Source organism: Polypterus senegalus, chromosome 12 (assembly GCF_016835505.1).
Source record: "Polypterus senegalus isolate Bchr_013 chromosome 12, ASM1683550v1, whole genome shotgun sequence".
NCBI lineage: Eukaryota > Metazoa > Chordata > Cladistia > Polypteriformes > Polypteridae > Polypterus > Polypterus senegalus.
Genome location: NC_053165.1, coordinates 151,479,428 through 151,507,264, shown reverse-complemented (window position 1 = coordinate 151,507,264; position 27,837 = coordinate 151,479,428). Strand labels below are relative to the sequence as shown.

The 27,837-nt window shown below is 36.8% G+C and overlaps 1 protein-coding gene across 4 annotated transcripts in view; it reads left to right on the top strand.

Moving 5' to 3' along the window:
- The window catches only part of dmxl2 (Dmx-like 2), a 142,611-nt gene that overhangs the window by 69,118 nt on the left and 45,656 nt on the right, over positions 1-27,837 (top strand). For all 4 annotated transcript variants that reach the window (XM_039770331.1, XM_039770328.1, XM_039770329.1 and 1 more), the window contains exons 14-25: positions 3,934-4,023; positions 4,287-4,404; positions 11,643-11,762; positions 13,582-13,809; positions 14,126-15,802; positions 17,637-17,747; positions 18,331-18,500; positions 19,498-19,595; positions 20,581-20,746; positions 21,991-22,255; positions 23,912-24,999; positions 25,098-25,289. In XM_039770331.1, coding sequence (XP_039626265.1) covers positions 3,934-4,023; positions 4,287-4,404; positions 11,643-11,762; positions 13,582-13,809; positions 14,126-15,802; positions 17,637-17,747; positions 18,331-18,500; positions 19,498-19,595; positions 20,581-20,746; positions 21,991-22,255; positions 23,912-24,999; positions 25,098-25,289 — 4,323 coding nt within the window. The remainder of the gene's footprint in view (positions 1-3,933; positions 4,024-4,286; positions 4,405-11,642; positions 11,763-13,581; positions 13,810-14,125; positions 15,803-17,636; positions 17,748-18,330; positions 18,501-19,497; positions 19,596-20,580; positions 20,747-21,990; positions 22,256-23,911; positions 25,000-25,097; positions 25,290-27,837) is intronic.

The following is a 27,837-nucleotide window of genomic DNA, read 5'->3' as shown; positions in this document are numbered from 1 at the left end:
CACAGGAGTCGCCTCACTGATGAGCACCTGCAATCCATCCTGAGAATCTCCACAACACAGAACCTCACACCAAACAGAAACGAACTTGTGGCCAAAAAGATGCCAGGCGTCCAGCTCTAAAATGACATATGAGCAAAGACAACTGAATGATTTGATTTGTTATTGCTGAAAGGAACACATTTTATTTATATTTCCAGGTTTTGTTATGCAGCATGTTCATATTTGAATTTGTATAATTTTGACAGGATATATTTTTATGGAGAGCAAAATCTTTTGGGATATTTAAAATCTAAGTTTATTTTTTATATAAAATTACATAAGAGTAAAGAAATTTGAATGTTTGTTCTTTTAACGCTTACTTTATTTCTAACTTGTATAATTTAGACAGGATATATTTTTATGGAGAGCAAAATATTATAAGTTGTTTAAGGTTTGAGTTGATTTATTCACGAATAATATTCCTGTCTGTTTTTACCATTCCTACCAAAGATATTTCTGTCGACTAAATAAAAATTCCTTCTATTTAAAATTTAAATAGAACTTGAACAAATACGATAGTTCATAATATCCACGCAGACTTGCACGTAAGAGCGGGAGTCATCCGTTTTAACAAATGCAGCGTATTGCACTGATACGAAATAGCTGTGTGTGTATATATGTAGATATGTATGTGTATGTATGTATGTGTGTATGGATTTATGTGTGTGTGTATATGTATGTGTATATATGTAGATATATATGTATGTATATATGTATATATGTATAGATATGTATATATATATATATGTTTATGTGTGTGTGTGTAAATATATATATATATATATATATATATGACAACAACACTCATCACTCACAACAGTGACAAAACAATTACATTGACAATCATGTTACGTTATTTTCAAAATGTTTCCTTTTCTTTTTCATAACTTCTTTAACTCACTACTTCTCCGCTGCGAAGCGCGGGTATTTTGCTAGTTTTCTAATAATTCTTAATGTAGGTAAACTTTATAAACAGGAGGCGAGATAACGAAATGGGACTAGATCGCCGCTTCTTGCCTATTTTTGCTTTTAGTCCTATACATGCACCATATATCTGTAGAAAAATCTTGTAAACTCACAAAGGCACTTTAATACCTGCTGATAATTTGTTCAAAATATTTTGTCAATACAGAGTCCAGCCTTGACTGTGTGAGCATGCATTTGTAAATGAAAAAAAGTTTAGTTAGTCTTCCATCAGCTTTTTACAAACTCAGCTGTTATTATTTACTTTTTTCATTTTTATGCTATAAAATCTTCAAAATATTTTAATTTTTTGGCTCTTCTCTTTATGATTATGTGCAATATATTTAAAGTTAAGTAGTGAATTTGCACAGGGTGAATTAGTAAAGTGGATCCCAGAAGTAAAAATCGGTTCTTCAACAAGAACATCGGGACACAGACCAAAGCTAGTTACGTTTAAATTCTGCACAAATGTTTGAAGTTTTTTTGTTCACACAGAGCCATAGGCACATGGATTAAGTTATCTAATGGTATAGTAACCCACTGGGCAGTCTAATGGTCTGGAATCCCTACAGATTTAATTTTTTTCTCCAGCCGTCTGGAGTTTTTTTTTTGTTTGTTTTTTTCGTCCACCCTGGCCATTGGACCTTACTCTTATTCTATGTTAATTAATGTTGATTTTTATTACTGTGTCTTTTATTTTTCTATTCTTTATTATGTAAAGCACTTTGAGCTACTTTTTGTATGAAAATTTGCTATATAAATAAATGTTGTTGTAGTAGTATTTGGGGGCCTTCAAAATGAGGCTATTATGGAGAAATTACATGAATAGGATTGACAAGTTTTGTTGGACTGAATGGTCTGTTCTCATCAAAACTGTTCTAAAAGCCCCATAATACCATAAATAAATATAATGTGTTAGAAACATTTGGAAAAAATGGGCTAATAAATATATTAAAAAAAAAAAAAAAATAATAATACATATCTTTTGTGAGCAAGCATTTCTTTCTGTTTCCTTCTTCCTTTCATATGATCCTCTATGCTTCGTTCAAAATGCAGTTCTGTACACGGGGGGTTAAAGCGGTCACAATAAATAAGGAGTTTCGTAATAATTACTGGGTCCACACCTAAAAGCAATCAAACAATACCAAAAATGACAGTATAAACACTAGTTTATGTGCCAGGAGTTTTGGGTTCCAGAAACTGATAAGAATTTACTAAGATTACAAGGCTTGAAATTTCTAGTTTTGTTTTGCATGTAGTTTTAAGTGATTCTGTATGTGTTTTTTTTTGTAGAGATTGATGCCTTTTCCTTTTACTTGATGTAATGACATTTTAAATGGAGTGGAGTTAAATGCACTGTAGAATGAGCCTTTAACATTACCTGTGACCGTGAAATTGAATAAGCAGGTTCTGAAATGGATGAATGGGTGGACTTTAACACTGAAAATATGACTTCCAAAACAAACAATACAGTATGTACAGCAGGGCTGTTCAGATAACTGTTTTGAGTTGCCAGCCTACATCTTTCGTGTTGCGGTCTCAGGGGTTTTTGCAAGTGGTTCCCATTTCCTAATACTGAGGGTAAATGCAAAGTAAAATACAGCAAATAAACACAGTGGCAGCTATCAGTTGAATGACTCTGTTGTAATTAGCACTGAGAGCCTCCAGTTGGTTTTGTTTAATTAGCTTGTATTCAATTCATGAAAAGCTGATGTGATCTGTTGCCATGTCCAGCTGCCTGTTTTGTGAATTCAGAACCTTGGACACGGGGATCGCAGGGTCCTGTGTTGTCTGATTTGTCAGATGCAGCAGAGGTGTGCTGGCTGGCAGCTCTGTTAAATGTGCTTACTTCACTTTTTTATCTAGAGAACAAGGCTTAACTTGTCATATGAGTAAAGTCAAACAGAACAAAGTCTTCAAACTGAAATTCAGATTTTTATAGTTCACACCAAATCTATTTTTGAAATGAGTACTAAATGTTGAAATGGCTAAACATGCCATGCATTGTTTTTTTTGTCATGGCACAATAATAATTTTATATTACATTAACAATGGGCTTGCATGCCTTTTCAAGTCAGTACACTGTGGTGTTTGATGAAAAGGTCTCATTTTTTACTTTAGCTCATCTCGTTTTAGCACATTCAACTTTTTGGGCACGCTTTTCTATGTTTAGACGTTTCTGTTTTCGCACAAACAATGTAAAAATTTGGTCTTTAATGTACAGGAAGGATATCCTTACAATATTAAACACTGCATTAATGTTGTAACTAATGCTTTACAAGGGTAATATGCAACCATTGAGGGTGGACTTCACTTGCACATCTGTAATAGCAGAGCGGAATAAATGGAGACAATCAAGTTTTCACAAGATGCCTGAGGCAGCAAAGTCAATGGTCAGCTTTCTAGAGGAGAGCCAACAATATTTATCTCTGTAGCATTTTTTCCATACACAGAATGTAGCTCAAAGTGCTTTAGATGTCAAAGAAATCATTAACAAGAAAAGAAAGATCAATTACATTAGGTAAGAAAAATAAGTAAGTAATAAAAATTAAATCAATACGTGGTATTTGTCTGCTGGTCATGTAAGATGCCTTAAATTAGACCCATAGCCAAATACAGGTATAAAATAATAATACTCTAACACTGTTTTTCCTATAGCATACACACACATATCTTCCTATTATTTTACAGTATTACAGTGGGAAATAAACCAATAAATCTTTACATATCTTTTTATACTTTTTGTGCATTAAAACCAGTCTTCCACACCTTAATAATATGAAAAGAAAAAATATTTTAAATGACACTGGCCTATTTTGTTTTAAAGTTAATCATTTCTAACCCACACTCTATTCATTAGAAGTTATTGAATAAAGTATGTTAAATAATTCTAGATTCTATTTTTTTTTTTTTTATCTTTGTGTTAATTAGAAACTTGTTGGAGAGGTTTTTAATATTGTAAGCCAACAATCCACAGCTCGACCTGGATGTATTATTGAGCAAGACATCATAACAAGCCAGGTAAGTATGCACAACATGTCATGGTTTGAAAAGTATCGTTTAATGAATGAATTGTCATATTTTGAGATCATGTTATCTTCAAATATTTAAGAATATGTGTAATAGGATTTGCCATTGATTATTCAAAAATAGTTTCTGTCTAGTAAATGTAATGTTTAAAGCTGTTCATTTATTTTAGATAGTTTAAAAAATCTCGTATGATGTTGCCATTTGATTACAAATGTTCTATAGCTTATGATTTCAAAAAATCTATTTATTTTTAGTGTGGCTCAAATACACAACTTCTTCATGTCTTTCAAGAGGACTTCATCTTGGGGTATAAACCCCATTATAACACTGTTGATGTGGAAATGGAAACTTTACGCTTTCAAACAATTCAAGGTAATTTCATTTGCCCCTGCTGGCAAATACAGTATCTAGCTTAATTTCTCAAAATAAATTTAATATGTAGACAATTACTCTATAATTAAATGTACTGTATCCAAGAATGTGGTGTCTGACAAAATTGACACAGATAAAAAACTTGTTTGCAACTCCTGTTCATGTTTTGTAAATCAGATACGGTTGTGACAGACCTTCCACCTAAATGTGTAATAGCTCCATGAGCTATTCATTTGTAAAGATATATTACATTGTCCATTCTTGGGTCTTGCTGAAAATTTGAAAACTAATGACTTTCATAAATACACAGTCAATTAACAGTGCTCACATTAGTAAATATCTTCAGTGAAGTAAAAAAAAAAAACTTTTAACTGTCAGTCAGCTTGTTAGCACATTAAAGAACTGTAGAATGCCTTTATTGTAATACCTTGGTAGTTTAAACTATGACAAGGCTGTGTTTTTTCATATTTCATGCTTTGCAGGAATTCCTAACAATTAAAATGTATTCAGTGACACAAAATAAAGCCCTCAGTCGTCCAGCACTACTGTGCCTGGAAATTTTAAAGTCCCTAAGCATTTGCCACATAGAATAATTGTACAAATATGTTTTGATATTTTAATTAGGCAGTGTAGTACAGTAGCCAAATTACTGAACTTTAAATCACATTTTCACTAGTTTTTTTCCTGTCTTGTCTAAATATGTAAAAATAAAAATTCATCTAAATGATTGTCTTATATATCCATCCATTATCTAACCCGCTATATCCTAACTACAGGGTCATGGGGGGTCTGCTGGAGCCACTCCCATCCAACACAGGGCACAAGACAGGAAACAAACCCCGGGCAGGGTGCCAGCCCACCGCAGGGCATACACACACACACACACACACCAAGCACACACTAGGGACAATTTAGAATCGCCAATGCACCTAACCTGCATGTCTTTGGACTGTGGGAGGAAACCGGAGTACCCGGAGGAAACCCACGCAGACACATGCAAACTCCACGCAGGGAGGACCTGGGAAGCAAACCCGGGTCTCCTAACTGCGAGGCAGCAGCGCTACCCACTGCGCCACTGTACTGCCCGTCTTGTATATCTGTAGTTGTAAAATTCATTGTGTTGGAGTTCACTGTGGAAAGTCTCAAACCACAATGAAGCCCTGGGTCTTCTCCCAGGTTGTCTTGCCTATAAAGCCTCTGCAGGGAGTCATCCATTTCAGATACCCAAACCACCTCAATTGGCTCAAAGTTGGAAGGTCAGTAGCTCTACTTCTTGCCTCTCATGGATATCTGTGGTTCTCACTATATCTCTAAGGGACAGCTCAGCCATTCTGTGGAGAAAGCACAATTTGGATGCTTGTACTCATGATCTCATTCTTTCAATCATTACCTAAAGGTTATGACCATAGGTGAGGGTATGGATGTAGATTGACGGTTAAGAGCTTTTCCTTCTGGCTCAGCTCCTTCTTCACCACTAAGGATCCTTGCATAACTGTGCTTGCCTTCCCGTATCATACTGTCGATCTCGCCATCCCTTATCCATCTGCCAATCTTGCCATCTCATATCCGTCTGTCAATCTCACCATTTCTTTTCCCCCTCATTCATGAACAAGGTCAACTTGGTACGTAAGCACATACGACAGTCAAAGTCCTCCATTCCGCCACCTTCAGCTGTACAGAGGCAGCCCTCTCGCTCTTTCTGATGCGCTCCAACATGGCATCGATCAGGCAGGTGCTCAGTAAGAAGCCCACCTTTCCCCTTGGGCAGCTCCTTGAGTAAAGAAGAGCCTAGCCTCTTTCGAGATGTTTGTGTCTAGAACCACGCAAGTAGGTGTGCGTGAGCCTAACTATACCTAGTTGGTAGCAGACCGCCTCACTCCTTAACTCACACTCATTCTCTCCCAAGGTGTTGTTACTGCACTTTCCAGTTCCAGTCTGCCAAGACTTCTGCCTTCAACCACTGCCCAGGTCACATCGGCCCTTATTTCTCCTTCAGGTGGTGGGCCCACAGGAGCAGATTAATATTAAAAGATAAAATATTTCTGAATTGAGCTCATGACAATACTCATTTTATAGTAAAGCAAGCAGTATTACATTTTAAAGACTCCATTTAACAGGTATAATAAGATACTCCTTACCGAACACATCAAAAAAAATCTGATGTAATTTAACAAGCAAGCTATATAAATATGTATTATTACCATCAATTAAGTATGTGCATGATTTGCTTTAAAAAGTTAAAAGTGTTTTATTGGTATCATGTGAAGTTGTTTTTTTTTTGTATTAATTTTTTATGATCTGGAAAATAACATTTAAAAATTTAAAAAATTATTTTTATCTAATTTATCGGAAATTTTACATAATGGGCAGACCCCCGTGACCCTGTATTCGGATTCAGCGGGTTAGGAAATGGATGGATGGATGGCATCATTTGTAAGGTAGTAAGTATGTGGTAAGACAGACCAGCAAGCCAATATGAGTATATAAATATTGAATGAATATCAAGCACAACAGAGCGGTTGATTTTGGTAAACAATCAACAGATAATCACATAAAATAAAAAGGGAGAAATTGTGTGGTATAACAAATATGCACATTAAAAGAGGAGATATATATTGTATATTTTGAACATAAAGTATAGCCAAGAATTTTAAAGGAAGAAGCCAAATATCATGATGACATTAGCCATATACAGTAGTCATCTCTATATTGGTCTCTCTAGATTAGAAAAAGAGGTTAAATTTTATTTCAGGTAATGTTTGCCCCTAGCTTAAATTGACTTTCAGGAGACACAGACATTTAAAATATTGTATGTCTTTGATTTAATTAGTGAACAGTCTACCATTGACCAGAGCCAATTTCATTACATCAGTCTTCCAGATTGTTCAGATTATATTATTTGTAAACCATTTATTTAAGTGAATTACATAAACATATAAAAGGTTACTGTGAATTAGTTTCATTTTCTGTTTTAAACAGCCAAATTCACCTTTTTATTACTTATTTTCATGTATTTCTTACCTGCCAGTAGTCCATACTAATTCTCAGACACCTTCATTGGCTTCATGATTATCGTTTACTAAAAGCAGCACATACTGACACACACAGATAATATCTGTATTTTCGTGGCGAGATGTTTACTTGTTATGCTGCCTCCAGGTGCCTTGTCTAATTTTCATGTCAATTTAATAAATCTAATAAATCCCAGAATATTAGCACATTGCTTCTTGAAAAACATTACAGTGTATCATTTATGTTTCTACACTGCGATTATCACAATGCTTTATGTAAGCGGTTTTACCTGTATAATATCTATTTTGTTGCTGGAGCCTCCATTTTTCTTTTGTAATCAACCATTTTCACGGAATGCAGTGAAGCTGGTATATTGTTTTCTACCCTGCCGTGTTGCCAGCTGCTTTGCTTTTTTATCTTCATTTCAAATCTAAGCTGATTTGAACAGATCCCTTGGGTATTGTGTTTATGAAAAAATAAACGGATTACCTTACATCCATGTCAGATCTGATCCTTTATTTCTGTAAAGAAACTATGTTTATCTTCTCTTCCACTCAAAGTTATGATGAAGTGGTGCTGTTGCGTCTTTGCCGATCTTTTTAATGTTTTCATCAGAGATATGAAAGATTAAAATTATAAATGCTTTTATAATCTTGAAAGCAGAAATGTAGTAATAATAATAATAATTGACAAGTCAAGTTTTAATAAGGTAAAAAGCATCAAAGAAGTAATATTTCATGTTCCAAGACACAGTTTTCATTGCCAAGGTCTTGTGTCCATCTTTCACTTGCCCGCCATCTAATGGGCATTGCACTCAACCCACTCTCTTTGCCATGTGGGTGGTGAGAGCACATGGCAGTTCCATGCAGCTCTTTTGAGCTAAGCGTGACTGGGCTACATGGATCATTCAGCCCACAAATACCCATTGGCAAGCACCATTTCCACAGCTAGTGCTAGGAATGGGTTCAAGTAACCCTAACCCTGTTCCAGGTGAGATTCTTTTATATTTAATTACAGTGTTTATGAAAATCAAATTGTGAATTCTTATTCTTTATCAGCACTTCACCATCACAAGCTATCTCACTGTCCAAGGATGTTGGATTCGGTTCTTGAAGGGTACCATCTGATTAGTTAGTAGCCCCACTTGGAGATTCATGTGGGGAATAATGGGAATACCTGGAAGAGCAATTAATTGTTGCTCTATTTCTGTGGTAGTCATGGATTGTCCACAACGAACAGCATGTTTAAATTCTCCATAGTTTAAATTGACAGAACTGGAAGACTTAAATAATTTGTGATGGTGTTTACAGAACAACTTGTAATGGCCAACCCCATACCCAGACCGGCCACTACACTACCAAGGCTTTTTTGTTCTAATAACAAGCCATACTCCTTACAAGTTGTCTTATTTTTCCTGATACGACAAAATAACCAGAAACAGTAAACAGATATGTAAAATTAAACACTGGTATACTGGAAAATAAAAGACAAAAAAAGCATTCAATAATAAATATATATGTGTGTGCAAACCACCACTTATCCCAAAAACACTAGTGACTAATTACTATATGTAAGAATACAAATATTTACATTAAACCCTCCCTCTGTGGTGGGTTGGCACCCTGCCCGGGATTGGTTCCTGCCTTGTGCCCTGTGTTGGCTGGGATTGGCTCCAGCAGACCCCCGTGACCCTGTGTTCGGATTCAGCGGGTTGGACAATGGATGGATGGATGGATAAACCCTCCCTTGCCCCTAAACAATAAACAAAAGCACACAACACAAATACAAGCATGGATTGGATAAACACAGCAGTTGAAAATGTGGTGAAAAATGTGTTCCAAAATAAAGTCCGGCGGTATTGAAACTGGCTGTGGTGATGTTGTGCTTCCTTTCGACAACAAAACGACCTCATTGCAAAAGTCATGGCAATAGTTGGAATGAATTTGAACCTCAGGGTTTCTCGGCTCTGGCTGTTGTGATGTAGGATCGGTAGTTGGAAAAGCAGGCAGTGGAATAAAGCAATAAATAGCAGTGATGTGTTTATAGATGGATAGTTACATTGTCTTCTTTTCCTCTCTGTCTCTCTCTCATCGCCTCTCCTCTTTTTAAAATGTAAAATGTCCCGGATGTATCTGGTGTGTAAGCAGGTGATTTCCGTCTCGGGGCTGCGATCTCTCTCCATCATCCTTCCCCTCTGTACGGGACGGTGAAAACAAAACGCACTCAGCACAAACATAGAATATACTATTATGTAGCCCCGCTACAAACTATCAGATTATAATATTCAGAAGGCGTTCAGCTCCTACCTCCAGATGAACTTCTTCTTCATTTCAGGAGATGTCAGGGACATAGAATCAAAATGAGCCCTATTCAAGGCATCACTAGTTGGGAGCACTTGAGAATTTAAGAGAGAGGCCTTCCATGCAGATGTAACTGGAGCATCTGTAGACTTGTCTGAGAGTTACTGGCATGCCAAAAGATAACAGCTGGAAACAGTAGCTTAAGTCAGTACCTCTGCATGGGTAGAGTTTGGCAAAGCCATGGAGAATGTCTATTGGATTGCCTCAAAGCAGATTGAGGAAACTGTTCATCTACTTGGAAAGGGCAGGCAAATGTCAACCAGGCTAGTAAGTGTTGGGAAAAGTTAACTATAATGTGAAAAAAAATAAGTGTCCACAATGAGCTTCCTAGGAAAGGTTACAATACAATACAATTACATTTTTTGTATAGCACAAAATCACACAAAGTGCCGCAATGGGCTTTAACAGGCACTGCCTGTTGACAGCCCCCCAGCCTTGAATCTCTTAAGAAGTCAAGAAAAACCTCCCAAAAAAAAACTTTTGTAGGGAAAAAATGGAAGAAACCTTGGGAACGGCAGTTCAAAGAGAGACCCCTTTCAAGGTAGGTTGGGCTTGCAGTGGGTGTCAAAAGAAGGGGGTCAATACAATACACAGAACAGAACAAATCCTCAATACAGTATAAAAATAAAGATTTTAGAAATACGGAGTAGAATTTAACAGTAGATGATATCACATAATATGATTTGGTTTTGTTCAGAGTCCTGGAGACCTCATTCATCAAGCTGCCTCCCCAATTTGGCCATTCCACAGCTGAAATAGTGCTAATCCGATGAAAGGACCCCTCTTTCTCACAATTCCTGCGATCCTCCATCAGGGATGACTTTACCTTAGGCAGGCAAAACAATTTGGCAGGTGGGCCGTGGCACCAAGTGCCACATTTGAGTACTGAGAAGAGAAACAGAATAGGTGAGGGTTAGTAACAAATTCTAACTACCATGTTACTTATGTTTTAGTGCTAATGACAAACAACAGAAGGTTACTGGGCAGATGTACTGAAATCAGCAGAGGGAGTTTTTAATTTTAAATAGGATGCCCCAGTGTGTACAAGGGAGAACTGGAGGAGCAGATTAGGACATGTAGGAGGGATTGTATCTCCTAACTGTCCTGAGAGACCATTACAACTCTTGAAAGTGTAGGTGTCATTTAGAAAACTTGCTAAGAAAGCCAAGGTGCTTGTGAATTTAGTTTCCTGCACTTTCAGAAGGGAGCTTGGAAACTGGAGGAATCTCTTGACAGGAACAGACCCTAAGCCACAACAGAATCAGAACACAAGTCTTTCAGAGTCAGCAGATTGCATGATAAACACCTCACAGGGTAACAGCTTAACAGTGGTGGAAGTAAAGAAGTCTCACTTTCAACGAGCTGCGGATTTGACGGGGCAAGTGGCAATAAGAAAGCCATCGTTAAAATGGTCACAAGTTTTGGAATACCCCCATGTTTCCAGTTTTTTATTGAAATAACTAAGGGTTATTCACTATAACTACTGCATATTTGCAACAAATATAAATATACAGCTAACACATTGTCTTAATGTAAATTTGTTTAAACTATTTTCATTATTTTGTTAGTAAAGTATAAGTTATTGTTGCTTTAAATTTAATGGTCCTTTTTTTTAATCCTATTTTATAATTCCACTTGTTTGGCCAAGGGAAGCATTGTGTATATTTTTGAGCAGTTTGTTTTTATTCCCATATTTTAGTTCTTTTTTTCAGTAAAACATGGATGTTTTGGACACATTATACAGTAAAATTGTTTTTTTATTGTTGATTTTTTTTTTTTAAAGTAAATATTTTAAAATGTTAAAATCTGTGTTGATTGACTTGACATTAACATCAATGTAATCTACATTTGCATTCATTTTATCAGGATATAGCCCCCCACCATTTTCAGAAAAGTTTTTTCTTGTGGTGATTGAAAAAGACAGTGAAGGACGCTCTATTCTTCAGATGTGGCATCTGCATTTAAAATCTGTGAAGGCTTGTGTTGGTAAGTGTTAAACATCTCAAATATGAATGTGTTATTCAAACGGTAAGGTTTCTGTTACTTGTATTGTGTCAGTCGTGTGAATTTAAATGTGTTTTAATAGTTTGATTATAATCATTTGATTAGTAAGCCGTTCTCTTGTGTAGCCTTTGCTTACATCACAGTCACATTTACACATGAGAAGTGTTTTAAATTTCATGCATGCCATCTTTGAATTGAAAATACCTGATAAGTGCGCATCAGGAGGCTATGGATTTATTGGATACAGCCTAGATTGTTTGTCCTGTGTAATCTGAGATGTTTTTTATTCATGCAAATTCATTGTTCTCAAGTATTGTGAAATTTACATCTATAAAAAAACCAAAAAACTAGTTTTTTAAGCATAATGCATGTGCTCAGACAGCTCACCATGTCTACACAGAACGTCCAGAATCAATCACTAAAATTATTTTGATTTGAAGTCACTTTGTTACATTTCTTTTATATGCATCTTCTTGCTATTTTTGGAGATGCTTACAGGTATTGTAGCAGAAATATATTTTTCATTCCATAAAATTATACTTGACAATACATGTTGACATTTGAAAGTATGCCTTTGAAAAAATGAATATATATATAAGCAGTTGTGATTAACTATATTCATGGAATATGCTCAAAATCCTACTTTATCAAGGTAAATATTGATTAAATTTGTCATATATTTCAAATTGGGCCAGTAATGAAAAGTATTTAAGCTAGCCATAACATTTGTATTATGCACACTGTCTTATCCAGATATATTAGAACATTACTGCATACGTCACTGATAAAATATTGTTTGCAGCATTGGTGAAGTATGTTTTGGCTAGGTGGACCTGCTGATAAATTGGACCCCAGTTAGCATCAAATGCATAATGTGGTAAGGATACATGAGCAAATTAATGAAGAAAACTTGAATAAAGTTCACTGGAGACTGCCATAGGTAGTCTGGTAATGGCTGGCAAAACTCTGAACAGAGGCAGAGGTTCTCGGGGCAGGTCTCAGAACAGGGCACTAAGAGCTTATATGTAGATTGTTATCAAAACAGTCAATTTAGAAAAGATAGTTAGCTGAAAGTACTTTTTTTTTAATTTTATTAGTTTCTGTTGACAGGTGTGCAGCTGTCCAAACTCTGCATTTTTAAACTTTCCATCTGCCCTCATGCCAGTCAGGCAGCAGGAGGTCAAGGTTAACCATTTCCTGTAAAATGAGTGATTGGTGCCTTTATGCTTAATTAGGTAGATGCATTTTTTCTAATTAGCCAGAGCCTAAACATAACAACTGACATTTATCAAGGATCATTTCCTTAATTGGGGGAAGCATGGTGGTAAGCTCTGCTGCCTCACAGATCTACTGTCCTGGGTTCCTTTTTTCATTTGTGAAATATGCACATTCTTCCCGTGTCATTCTGGGTTTTCCTCCCACATTCATTCACAAAGAAGGGCCTGCTAGCTTAGTGGAGTGTGTATTTAAATATGTCCTACATTGAACTGATGTCCTGTGTGTCCTTTTTCCTGTTTTGTGCCTGGTGCCAGCAGGATTGCTTCTGATTTATTGTGACTCTTCAATTGGATTAAGCTGATCTGAGAATATTAGTTCATGAAAGTGTTTACAAGCAATCTAATTTAGGAGTCTTTTCAGAATGAAAGCACTATTTTCAAGGCAACATTGCTCATCAGTTCCTGTTTTGCTCATGTTTACTAAATAGTGTGCATTTATGCTGCGTGTTTTCTAAATGTTAGAAAAATGTGCTGGTCAAAAATAAATTTCACATTGAGTAAATGTGGCTTTTCATCTGTTAAAGGTCAGACTGCATCAGAACAAACTTTTCAAAGCTTGCTTACAGTCCCAGAACAAAACAATGCAGACTCTTCCCCAGATACCTCACCAGGACAAAGTCCACTACCACGGTCGTCATCAACAGCTAACCTACAAACTGCCAGCAAGCTCATCTTGAGCTCTAAATTGGTGTATAGTCAACCAATGAACCTTCCCAATGGAGTTGAAGTCATTCGTGCTACTCCTTCTGCAGGTAATTTTTTGAACAGAAAATATGTCATGTTGATTTAACAATACATTAACAGAAGCATGAAATTATAATAAGTAGTCAAGCAGAGTTAATACATTTGACAGCAAGAATTACCCCAAATCTTAAATCTCACTTTGCATTGAAAAGTGTTGACTTTGGCATTTACTTGAGGTGCTAGTGAATTTTGTTTTTGATTATAATTTGGGGGAAAGTAATTTTGTGAAAGCATCTGAGATTGATTTTTTTTTATTTATGTATTTAATAATGATAATAATGTTTTATTTATATACCACCTTAAACATGTATTTAATTTGTGTAGGTCATCTCAGCTCCTCCTCAATTTATCCAGTGTGTCTGGCACCTTACTTAATTGTAACAGCCTGCACAGATGGCAAAGTAAGGTTTTGGTGCTGTTCTGTGGACTCAAATACAGCCTCGAAGGATACTGATGAAGGCTGTATTTACAGATGGAAGCAGTGGTCTATGATGAACGAAGAAGATGACAGCTGCAGTGCAGTATGCGTTTCTGGAAGACCAGTTGCTGTTAGCTGCTCCTATACTGGACGTCTTGCTGTTGCCTCCAAGAAGCTGGTTCAGAATAATGGCTGTGTAGCAAAAGAATTTTCTATGCATGTGTGTATTTTTGAGTGTGAGTCTACGGGAGGTTCTGAATGGGTTCCAGAACAGACTATTGTTTTAGATGATTTAGCCAAAGTGGAAAATGTGCTAGACCCTAGAATTAGTGTGGACAGTAACTTGTTTGTCTATAGCAAATCTGATTTATATCTCAGCAAAGACAATTACATGACCCCAAATATAAAGCACTTTGTTCATCTTGACTGGCTATCCAAAGAAGATGGTTCTCATATCCTTACTGTGGGTGTGGGATCAAATATTCTGATGTATGGGAGGCTTTCTGGCATTGTGAATGAGCAGACCAGCAGCAAAGATGGAATGGCGGTCATCTCGTTGCCTCTTGGTGGAAGCATTAAGCAAGGAATTAAATCTAAATGGGTTCTCTTAAGATCTGTGGACCTTGTATCTTCTGTGGATGGTACACCTTCTCTACCAGTATCACTGTCATGGGTTAGGGATGGGATACTTGTTGTTGGAATGGACTGTGAAATGCATGTTTATGCCCAGTGGAAACAAGATAAGAAACTACAGGACAAAGACGAATGTGAGGATTCTTCCGAGGATCTTCAGGGCCCAGGTGTTTTTGGAAGAACTATTACCAAGAAGCTTAGTGTTTTTGATGGCCCTACTATATCAGATGATGCTTTTGTACCTCCTTCAGTTGTGCAGGATGGTGGTCTTTTTGAAGCAGCACATTTCCTTTCACCTACACTTCCTCAGTATCACCCCACACAACTCTTGGAACTCATGGATCTTGGAAGGGTTCGTCGAGCAAAAGCAATTCTTTCCCATTTGGTCAAATGTATTGCGGGAGAGGTTGCTGTTGTCAAAGATCCGGATGCTGGGGAAGGTGGAGCGAGGCGTCATCTTTCTCGTACAATCAGTGTAAGTGGCAGCACTGGAAAAGATACCATTATAGCTGGTAGAGAAGGTGGCCGTGATTATACTGAAATTGATTCAATACCTCCTTTACCACTGTATGCCTTGCTGTCTGCTGACATGGATACTTCCTACAAATCTGTGGAGGAAACTGGAAAAGTTCCTACGAGGACAGAAAGTCAAGCGCAGTTTTCATCAGGAGACCAGTATGATGATCTCTTTCAAGTTCAACCAATAACGACCGATGACTTTGTTAGCTTTGCCGCTGAAAAGAAGGAAAGCAAATCAAGAGTCATTAATTTGTCACAATATGGCCCCACATACTTTGGACCAGAGCATGCCCAGGTGTTGTCAAGCCATCTCATGCACTCCAGTTTGCCAGGGTTAACTCGTCTTGAGCAGATGTTCCTGGTTGCATTGGCTGACACTGTTGCTACAACAAGCACTGAAATTGGACAAAGCAGAGATAAAGGTTATAGAGGTAAGTGTATCACTTTAAATTTCTTTTTTTATTAATATAAGGTAAAGGGATTGTCAGTATGAATAAGCAGGATAGGCTCTAGCCCCCTTAACATTAGTCATCAATTAAGCAAGACTAGAATATGAATTAACAGGTACGTGAAAGCATACGTAGTAAACAAATGAGACTCAATTATCAATAATTTTATTGATGTTGTTTGTTTGAATTCTAAATGCTACAATGTAAAATCCTCTTCATATAGTACCTATTAAAAATGGTTACCATTTTCCTGACCTACAGGCAGTAAGTGTGTTTTTCAGGCCACTAAATACAAAACACACACCTTTTTAGCTGCCTGTTCACAGAAAATTATATTTACCATGCACATTTTTAAATGCAAATTTACAGAAGAAATTTACTTTAATACTGCGGTGGGTTGGCACCCTGCCCGGGATTGGATTCCTGCCTTGTGCCCTGTGTTGGCTGGGATTGGCTCCAGCAGACCCCAGTGACCCTGTGTTCGGATTCAGCGGGTTGGAAAATGGATGGATGGATGGAATTTACTTTAATAACATTGAGAAAGAAAAAAAAAAAGAATAATTTTGAACTCATTTTTTACGTGCACATTTCTTGCTCCCATTTGCTTCCTTGCAGGGTGTCATGGAGTCTGAGCCTATTCTAGCAGCACTGGGTACAAAACACAATCCTACCATGAATATTTCTGGTACATCTGTGCGCAAACCCAGACTCATTCATTTTTATTAACAGTTATTTTAATGTGACTTTGGGGTGTGGAAGGTAACTAGAGTTTGAGAAGAGAACCCATACAGATGCAGCCTTAATGTTCAGACTGCACACAGGTGGTGTTTGAAGTTGCACTTTATTCTGGGCCTTCAGAGCTTCGAGGCGGCATCTTCAACCACTGTTCCACTCGGCATAAATTCTCATTGATAATTCTTGGCTAGGATGGCTGTGGTGTCAGAATTAAGATGCAAACCTGTTTTCCATTCCCTTTCTCTTCAGAGCTAATTCTGATGTGCATACAAAAATCTATAAATGTGTTAAAACGAAACAAGAGCCTCTGCCGGCAGCATCCTGAACAAGACAGAAACCATCGTTGGATAGAGCACCCGCTATCATTCACACAGGGCCAATTTATTACCACAGATCAACTTAGCCTAATATGTATTCATCCAAACATTATAATAATGTTTACATAGATTTTAGTCTCTTCCTTCTTTAAAATAAATAAGGTTAGAAAATTAATTTTGAGTGAATTATCTCTTTGCCAAGCTCATTACTTAATTAGTAATGGTGCTGGTTTGAATTTTTGCTTTGCTCTTAATTCCACGGAGTACAAAAGGTACATATGTCAGACGACATGAAGCCCTAAAACATTCATATTTGGTATCTAACTAACAGTCTAAATACCCAAGGCCAAAATGCCATCCTTTGCAGTTTTCAACATGAAAATCCATCAAGGTGAAACCCTTCTGTCAAGACACAGTTGACAGAAGGCCACTGCCAGGTTTGTAATTGGTTTTTCCATCACTCACACTGCAAACTTTTGCCACCTTATCCTATTATTTGTGAGAGCTGATAGGCAATATGGCACATTCTCACATATGCCTTCGGGTGGCAGCAAATTGACGTTACAGACAAAGGCAGCTTAAAATGTGGTATTTTAAACCTTACGTGATTTGGTTTAATTTCTGTTTCTGTGGCACTGATAGACATTACAACAGCAGCTGGACCACATGGAGATGGATGGATCCCTCACAAGGTTAAGTTGGCATACAAGTAAAACAAGTACTCGTAAAGCTGATTTATGCCTTTTTTTATGTTTTGTAAACAGGGGGAGAAACCCTGGATGAATGTGGTCTACGTTACCTTCTGGCTATGCGCTTACACAGCTGTTTGCTGACATCGTTGCCACCAGTGTACAGAGTGCCATTATTACATCAAGGTAATGACTGAAACAATGTTACCTTGGCACAGCTTTTTTGTAATATATTATTTACCTTATTAATTACTGAATTTTTTTTCATTGTCTATTTATGATCAGTGAGCATAGTCAATTATTTTTGTTAATTTTTACTTTTTTCCTGTATATTTAATTACTAGCATAATTCAACATTTTTTAAATATTTGGAATTAATTTTTGGTATTTATTCAAGGCTACAATTGTTCATACATGTTAGGTCTCAAAAGAATTAATCATTTGCCACAACTGTCATACATGCATAAACGACTTTTTAATTTTTGTTCAAGCCAGTTAGCAATACCACCACTACTACTACTGCCACTACTAATTAAACTGTTACCTTTAACTGTATTCTTTTTTGAACATAACTCCTCTTAATTAGGTAAATTACAGTCTTATAAATATGAAATAGTGTTTTTTTTTAATAAATATACAAGGGGATAAGCAATTTAAAGCTATATGTTTGTGTTTTGATTTTGCAGAGTTTTGGAATCAAACATAGGTATAAAGTACTCTATTATTATTGTTGTTGTTATTGTTCTTCTTCTTATTATTATATTTGCAGGTCTGTCTACTTGCCATTTTGCTTGGGCTTTTCATTCTGAAGCTGAAGAAGAAATGTTGAATATGATTCCAGCAGTGCAGAGAGGTGACCCTCAATGGTCAGAATTAAGAGCCATGGGGATAGGCTGGTGGGTCAGAAATATTAATACACTTCGAAGGACAATTGAAAAGGTATTTTGTTTTTTATTTAAAGTAGTGATTGACCATTTACTCAAATTCACCAAGTCCTCTAACTATAATTTATATACAGAGACAATTAAAATGATGATAAATTCTTTTTTATTTTCTAATCCCACCAGAAATGTAATTTTCTTTTATCTTGTATCAGCTGGTCAGATAGTACGGCAACAAAAGTCAGAGATGTTTTGAATCTTAGCAGATTGGCTCCACACGTGTATTTGAGACACCATCCGTTTTTCACTGTCTGCCTTTGTGAACTGTTAATGTTTGAGATAATTCAGAATGCGCCGTCTTCTGTATCATATATATAGTTCTAGAGTGTATTAAAGCAGATGTTTGTGACTATGTGACATGATGTCAGCCTAAGATTGATGTTCTTCAATGCTTTAGAGTTTCCATGAAGGATGTGCTTAAGCTAGAAAACCAGAATTGATTATAGTCGTGTACCATGTTGCCGTGAATTTCACTTTTGAGTTGCTGTGTTCCTCAGCACTTGATTTTTTTCCTTTTCAAAAACTGCATTAATGACAAAGACTAATAAGAATTATGATGTCATAGATAGCAGTGACCACCGTCAGATGACAAAAATAATTGTTTAATTTAAATAATACCATAAATTACTTTTGTTTGTTTGCCTTCATCATTATTGTGAATCAAACATTCTTACATGTGTATTACGTGAATGGTTAATAGATTTAGTAGTCAAAGAAAACTAAACTGATTATACAGTGATGTTACAATTATAGGTTGCAGTAATTGTTGAAATTGTTATGTGCAGTGATCACAGAATTATTAATGCCAATATTGAGGGTGTATGGTGTGTATTCTCTTTATCTGGTGGTTTTTCTATTAATGTATACCCACTTTAAGCACCAGATAAGATCCTTCATCGGAATATAAAATAATCAGAAACAGTTTAACCATGTTTAGCTTTTCTCTATTTGTAGTTTGCTAAACATGAATTAAAGAATTAAACATTTTTTTAAAGGTAGCAAAAGCAGCATTTCAAAGAAATAACGACCCACTTGATTCAGCACTCTTTTACCTTGCTATGAAGAAGAAAGCTGTTCTTTGGGGATTGTTCAGGTACAAGAAAAAATTTATTTAATAATTTTGCTTAAAGATCTGTGTTAGTAATTTAAATATTTCTTAGGGAAAAGGATAATTTCTACCTAATAGCTAATGGTAAATTTAAGTAGAGGATTTTCTCAATGTATTTGGCTGGAAAAACAAGTAATGATTTAGCACATTTATAAGAGCATAATATTCAGTTTTACCAGTATCCCATTCCACAACATCAGGAGTGTTAAGGTTTAGGGACATTGATGTAAAGTGTGTTAAATTACTTTAGGAGAAAAAAGTTGTGCAATAAAACTGGAATAAATAATTTAAATTATGTGAGGAGGAAATGTAAAGGACGTTTAGAGTAATATTCTGTGATTTGCATCTTACTGTACATGCAGATGTTTAATCAGGTATCTGTGATGAAATTGGCTATCTGTAGCTCCATACTCTATACAGTATGCTGTTTGCATAATATGTATGCATTTATGTGTGTATGATGTTTGATTTAGTGGAAATGAATAGAAGAGATTTCTTAAATTATATTTTGTATCTTGATGTAGATAGTGTAGCATAGTGAATGTAGCCTATCCTGTTAAGCTGAAAGACTATCATGTCAGTTCAATTGTTAATCAGTTGTTTATCCTAAGCAACATCATTTGTAAATTTCTACATGATTGTATCATGACTCTTCTTGGTTAGGCGGTCCAGATCTAATTATGCAGATCCATATCGTTTGGATGACTTTGATTTATGCGGGGACGATTCCAGTTTGGCGCAAAGACGATTCTTCATGTCATCAGTTCGCACACTCCTCGATGCTCCAGGATTTTTTGAGTGATTTTCTATGTACAACGTAATAAACTTAATGAGTTATAGCGTAATGAAAATTTTATAATTAGATCTGGACCACCCTATATAATGCTATATGAAAAAAAAAGGTTGGCTGGCATTTTGCATGTAAACTTAACATTGTAAGCACATTTAAGAAATCTATCATCTTGAACAGATCCCAGCATGATGAGAAAATGACTCAGTTCTTCAGTCATAACTTCAACGAAGACAGATGGCGCAAAGCAGCCTTGAAAAATGCCTTTTCTTTACTAGGAAAACAACGCTTTGAACAATCTGCAGCTTTCTTTTTACTTGCTGGCTCACTGAAAGATGCCATTGAGGTATGATCCATTTTTTTTTAAAGAAATTTGAAAGTTTACTTTGGAAAATAGTTGATTGTAATATTTCCTGTTAGAAATTACAGTGACAAGTTATATTTCAGTAAAGTGCTTTTGGACAGTGTTTACTGCAGAAAGTGTGCAACACTGAATTAAAAGTACACTAGATTCTTCTTTTATTCCTGCCCACCATAAATCATTATATGATTTAAAACATAAACAAGTGCAATTAAAAGAAAAACAAGAAATGACATGTTTATTGAAGTCGAAAGGTATATTGTGATAAATAAAAATAGACACAATATGTGCCAATAGACAAATTTGTTGTAAAAAAAAAAAAAAAAGTGTTGAACAACCATATAAAACGTAATCTAATTAAAAAGAAATGTGTTATTTCTTGATAAATCTGTTCAGTTTGTATTTATTAATGACTAAAACCAAGAGTTTATTGATGAAATTATGGAAACTGATTCACAAAGAAAAGTCACGGTTCTGTTGCACTTATTTGTTTGATGTGGATAATAGCTATCCTGGGGAACTTCACTTGCAAAAATTGAATTTCAAGATTTTATATGTTGCTATTTGAAAACCTTTAAATAGTTAAGTCATTTTTTACATTAGGCCTTTTGAATTTGTCTTTGTATTTGTGAAATTTTGCATAGAAACACAGCATTTTAAGTACTTGACTGCAGTATTAGGCAGTATAAACTACATCAGTTAGCAGTGAGTCTGCCTAGCAGGTACTAAAGTACTCTCTTTGTTTTACTACTGGCTTTACAGTTACTAATTGTTCATTGTAAGGTTTTTTTATGAATTATGTGCTACATTAGCTCATTTTATTAGAATATAAGCAGTGTGGCTAAGACGTTAAAATATAAGCCACAAGGTTGCAGGTTTAAACTGAGGCATTGTATGACTAACTAGGAGACTAGTTAGCCTCTTATTGGTCACATTGTTTAAACATTTTACCAACTGTACTTATAAAAGTGACTTGAGGTGATAGCGGTGTATGGTCCTTAAAAACATTTAACCTAGTGAGTCAGAATACAAATAAATGATATACTTTCCTGCTAAGGGGGCTCACTATAGAAACATTTCTATATAAAATAGTTTTGTTTTTTTTATTTTTCCCTTCATGTTGACCTATTACAGATGTTTTGATATACTGAAGTAAACTTTATAAGCATGGCTTGTTACATGCATATAAGATTTGCCCAATTTTTTTTTTTTTTTTTAATCGTTCCTAGGTTTGTCTTGAGAAAATGGAAGATATTCAGTTGGCTATGGTGGTTGCACGTCTTTATGAATCAGAATATGATATTTCATCTACTTACACGGGGATTCTTTACGAAAAGGTTCTGGGTTGTAAGAAAGATGGCACAGGCTTCATCTGCTGTAAGTTACAGCCAGATCCTTTTCTGCGCAGTATTTCCTACTGGATAATGAAAGAGTATACCAGGGCATTAGATACGCTGTTAGAGCAGATACCCAAGGAAGACGATGAAAATCCAGGTAAGTTTGTTATTCCTCTCTTTATATTTTTATGATTTAAGTGTATTTTTATATTTTGTATACTGATCAGATTCTTAGTAGTGTAAAATCAAAAGGTGAAATGATTATCACCTCATTCAAGGTAAAAAAAAAAAGTTTGTCTCTCCGTATACAGTATTAACCTCTGAGAATGTAATAAAAAAAAATTCAAAATAACAGAAAGCTGTTTGTAAAGATTAGATTTCAGAATGGCACATCTAGCAGAGGTCAAAATTCAGAATGCTTATACAGTGCTGGTTTAATTGGAGCCAAGTATTCATCTTCCACTTAACATTTTAAAATTTGATATAGGCGTCCTGTTGTGTCTTTTAACACCTTTTGATTAATAGTTTTTTTTTCCCCCATAGTTAACACGTATGTTTTATTAACACTTTTTTTTCTTTCTTTCTTTAAACATTGGCTTATAATATTGGTTTCATTTACACATGTCCATGTGTTAGTCTATATGTTTGCATAACCAGTCATTCAATCCTAGTAAGTTAACACATTGGATAAGCAGAGTGTTGTACCGTATTCACCATTATGGATGCAGTGAGAAGTCAAGCAAAATGACACCTTCAATTGCCTAACTAAAAATAGTACAATATGCAAGCTTTCAAGGCAATTCAGTTCCCTTCTTCAGACAAGATGTAATGATTTCCCGGAGTTGCCCCGAAAGCTTGTATATTGTAATGTTGTTTAGTTAGCCAATAAAAGGTGTCATCTTGCTTGACTTATCACCACATTAGATAAGGAAAGGCTACAATTTTTTCTGTGCGTATTAATAATCAGATAAATAAAATCATCAAAATGTTATGCTAGTAAAAGAGCTCCTTCTAGTGCTATTTTAAAGAATCCTGTCTAAATCAAGAACAAGCTAATCAAAAACTGTAAAACACGACACCTTTATGATAGCCTGACACCAGCTTCCCATTTTTCTCCCTCTTCTTATCAGCTGCTAGCACGCCATTGGTGCAAGTAAAACATATAAAAAATGCAGTTCTTGGAGTAATTCTAGAATTTTCACTTTTGTTCTGTTTTTAATATGTGAATGTCACTTAACAGTATGCCGGCAGCATTGGAGACGGTGGCACTGACCAGAAAGCAGGAGAGACAGAGGTGGAGGTGGCAGAGTTAAAGATGCTAAGACTTGCATTGGGTGTGATGAGGATGGACAGGATTAGAAATGAGGACATTAGAGGGTCAGCTCAAGTTGGACGTTTGGGAGACAAAGTCAGAGAGGCGAGATCGCGTTGGTTTGGACATGTGCAGAGGAGAGATGTTGAGTATATTGAGAGAAGAATGTTAAGGATAGAGCTGCCAGGGAAGAGGAAAGGAGGAAGGCCTAAGAGAAGGTTTATGGATGTGGTGATAGAGGACATGCAGGTGATGGGTGTAACAGAACAAGATGCAGAGGACAGAAAGATATGGAAGATGATGATCTGCTGTGGCAACCTCTACTGGGAGTAGCCGAAAGAAGAAGATATGTTTTACAGTGTGATAACAAACAGTTTTTTTAGCTAGTCTTTCAACAATGTAAAGCAAAAAGGTATTGACTGTATTAGAGATGTGAACTTGTGATGATGAATCATTGTGTAAATACACAGTATTAACCATTTTTGTATACTTTTTTTCTAGATATAATCGTGAAAGCTTGCAACCCAGTTGTCTTCAGTTTTTATAACTTTTTGCGAACCCATCCCTTGTTGATCCGAAGACATTTTGCTCCACCGGATGGCACGCTGGCCACCTTAGGTCTTACAGCTGAAAAAAGCACCACTGTCAAAATAAATCTTATAGAAAGAAAGTTATTTTTTACTACAGCAAATGCTCACTTTAAGGTTGGCTGCCCTGTTTTAGCTTTGGAGGTGCTTTCAAAGATCCCAAAAGTCACAAAAAAGTTAAGTCATTTGGGCCAAGAGCCTCCTAAGTTGAGCAATGGTGTGGTCTGTCCTCGTGAAAATGGTGATAAAGCCAATGATATTAACTGGTCACAATCAAGTGCCATTTCTTCAGCATTGGACTGGGGGACAAGTAGTGACCCTGGACCCACTATTGACTGGAGTGAACCTGTGTTTAAATTAAAAGATGACGAGTTACAGCTCGATTGGGGTGATGACAGAGGTGAGGATGAGGATGAGGATGACGATGGAGGAATAACCATGAAAGAATCTTCATCTGGTGAAAACATTGTAAAGTCAGAAGATCCTTCAAGCCCAGGAATGGAAAAGTCTCCGGTTCCCCAACAGGAAGAGACTGATTCAGAGGTCGATGTTATCGCAGAGCAGCTAAAGTTTCGAGCTTGCTTGAAAATACTTATGACTGAACTGAGGACTTTAGCTACAGGTTATGAAGTTGATGGTGGCAAGCTTAGATTTCAGCTGTATAACTGGCTTGAGAAGGAAATCTGGGCAATGCATCAGATATGCAACTATAAAGTAGAAGGCAAGGACTCTAGCCCTGAACCTGAAAAATGGAAAGACGATTTATTTCGAGAAGATGTAGGGGTAGATACCACTGATGCAGGATCGTATGAACGTCACCAGTTGGAGCGTCGCAGACTGCAAGCTAAACAGGAGCACGCTGAACGGCGCAAGTGGTGGCTCAGAAAGAACCAAGCTCTTCTGAGAGTGTTTTTGAGTTATTGTAGTTTACATGGTGCACAAGGAGGTGGTGTTGCATCCGTAAGAATGGAACTCCTCTTCCTGCTGCAGGAGTCACAGCAAGTAAGTTTTACAAAATGTTTTTGTTTTGTAAGCTGTATTTATAAGACGACTGTCTGTTTTATGTTTTACTAAATGTTGCTTTTTTCCCTTTACAACAGGAAACAACAGCAAAACAACTGCAGTCTCCTCTTCCTTTGCCAACAACTCTCCCATTGCTTTCTGCAAGCATTGCTCCGACTAAAACAGTTATAGCCAATCCAGTTTTGCATCTCAGTAATCATATTCATGACATCTTGTATACCGTCATTCAAATGGACTCTCCACCGCAACCTGATACCCAGGATGAAAAGGTAACAGTTAGTGCGTCCAAATACTAATTATTTGAAGTGATTAAAGATAGAATATTACCTTAGTACTTACCATTTTACTAGATATTAGTATGAATTAAAAGGTGTAAAGTGTATTTGGTTAATTTACTACATTCATATTTTCAAACCAGCTTAATCTAATTTGGCGTGTTGAAGAAACAAAGCTTAGCACAGAACAGGAAACAAGGACAACCATGGACAGGGAATGAGTCCATCGCAGGGCACACACCCAACTTCACTGTCACTGGCCAATTTATAACTGTCAGTAGACAGATTGGGAGAGCATGAGGGGGTCATGAGGTCGCCGGAAAGGGGTGTGTGGCGCTCCCGATATCTCAGCTAAAGGACAAAGGTTCAAGTCTTTAGACTCCTGCTGCTTCTTGTCTTGCTATCTAGTTGTGAGACCTGGACACTATCCAGTGACCTGAGAAGAAGACTGGACTCCTTCGGTATTGTGTCTCTTCAGAGAATCCTTGGATACTGCTGGTTTGGCTTTGTGTTGCTCATAGAGTCCCAAAGGAGGCACATTACCTGCATAGCGAGAGAGCATCGGTTACGGCAGTACAGCCATGTGGCGCGATTCCCAGAGGGTGATCTGGCTAGCAGGATCCTTATTGTTGAGGACCCGAGCAGCTGGACCAGGCCAAGGGAATGTCCACGTAACACCTGGCTGCAGCAGATAGATGGTCATTTCCAGAGGGTGGGACTGGACTGCGTGTCTGCCTGGGGGGTTGCCAACCAGCATCCGAAGCGGTTTTGTCTTGTAGTGGATGCAGCAATGCATTGTACCAGTGCATGCTCCCCAACCTGACTTGACCTGAGTAAACCTGTCTTGTACACCTTTGCAGAATATACAGCCTTGAGTCAAATACTGACCTGATGCAGGATATAAACTCTGTTAAATATAGAGCAATCTAAATAGGAGAATTGCACTGAAATTTGTAGTTCACGTGTTTGCATATGTTGTCCATCCATCCATTATCCAATCCGCTATATCCTAACTACAGGGTCATGGGGGTCTGCTGGAGCCAATGCCATCCAACACAGGGCGCAAGGCAGGAAACAAACCCTGGGCAGGGCACATGTACACCCCCACACACCAAGCACACAATACGGACAATTTAGGATCGCCAATGCACCTAACTTGCATGTCTTTGGACTGTAGGAGGAAACCTACGCAGGCATGGGGAGAACATGCAAACTCCATGCAGGGAGGACCCAGGAAGCAAACCCGGGTCTCCTTACTGCAAGGCAGCAGCGCTACATACTCCGCCACCATGACGCCCTGTATATGTTGTGTTATGCCTATTAGTGAGTGTGAATATGTACGTGTGTGTATGTCCTGTCCAAGGTTATTTTCCACCTTATATCCAGTGTTGCCAGGGTAGTCTCTCACCTCAAAAAAGGGCCCCTTTATGTAATACTAGGTTTCTACTAAAGATTTGATGATATCCAGAATACTCCAAGAACATCCGACAGTGTGTAATATCAGGGTAAGCACTTTCCTAGTCTTCTGTGTTACAGGCCTAAATCTTAGCTCTTATAGGATACAATGAAGAGTTAATTTAGTATCATTTATTACTATTGTATCATAGCTTAGACTTGTGCTTGTGCCTCCCGTTCACAATGAGGTTCAGTTACAAGGGCTGGAGTGGTAAATTGGCCAAAGCAGTAGTAATGTCAAGTGTCACCTTGGGATGCAAGGAAGAACTGGATTAAACAGAACCAAACCAAAATGATGAAAAAACTTAGTAGCTACTAATTTCAATATTTTACAATGAAGTAGACCCTGTATGGCATTACCTACCCCTCTAAGACAATGAGTATTCTGCTGTATGTGGTAGCTTATGTGGTAGGGAAATTATTCCATTTTTTTATTCTGTACTTTTTAGTAAAGCTTGCTGCTACTAACAAATTGAAGTGCCAGCTCAATTTTCCCAGTAGTACAATTACTATGGCTTTTATACAGTTATTAATTCCCAAAGATGGATTAGAAATTACTCATTTTACTATACAGATATATTTTTAGTTTTCTGCAATTTGTGGTATAGTAGCACATTGACTGCCTGCAGTAGCTTAATATCTCCATACAGATATTCTGTGAGTATTTTTCGTTCCGTTCCATGTCCCAAAGGTGTACACATTAGAATAATTGCTTGCTTTAACTTTGCCAGGTATAAATGCCAAGACGTGAGCCAGTTTGTCATATTTGATTTCTGCTCCATCTGCAATTCTGCCAGGATTTAACCTCAGTCCTATCAACCCTGAAAAAAAATGGGATTCAGAAAATAGATGATTCTTTTGTTATTACCTAAAATCTTTCTTTTAAATCTCCCTATTCTACTGCTTAACCCTCATCAGCGTGAATTATTATGTTTCAGCACTCTGGTAGCCAAACTAATTTTTGCTTCTGAGCTCATTACTGTGGACAATTGGCAGTCCTCCTTGTGCAATTTAACTTGACTTGAATTATCTGCATCACAGATTAATGGTGCATCCTGCAATACAATTGAAATTTGGACTACATTTG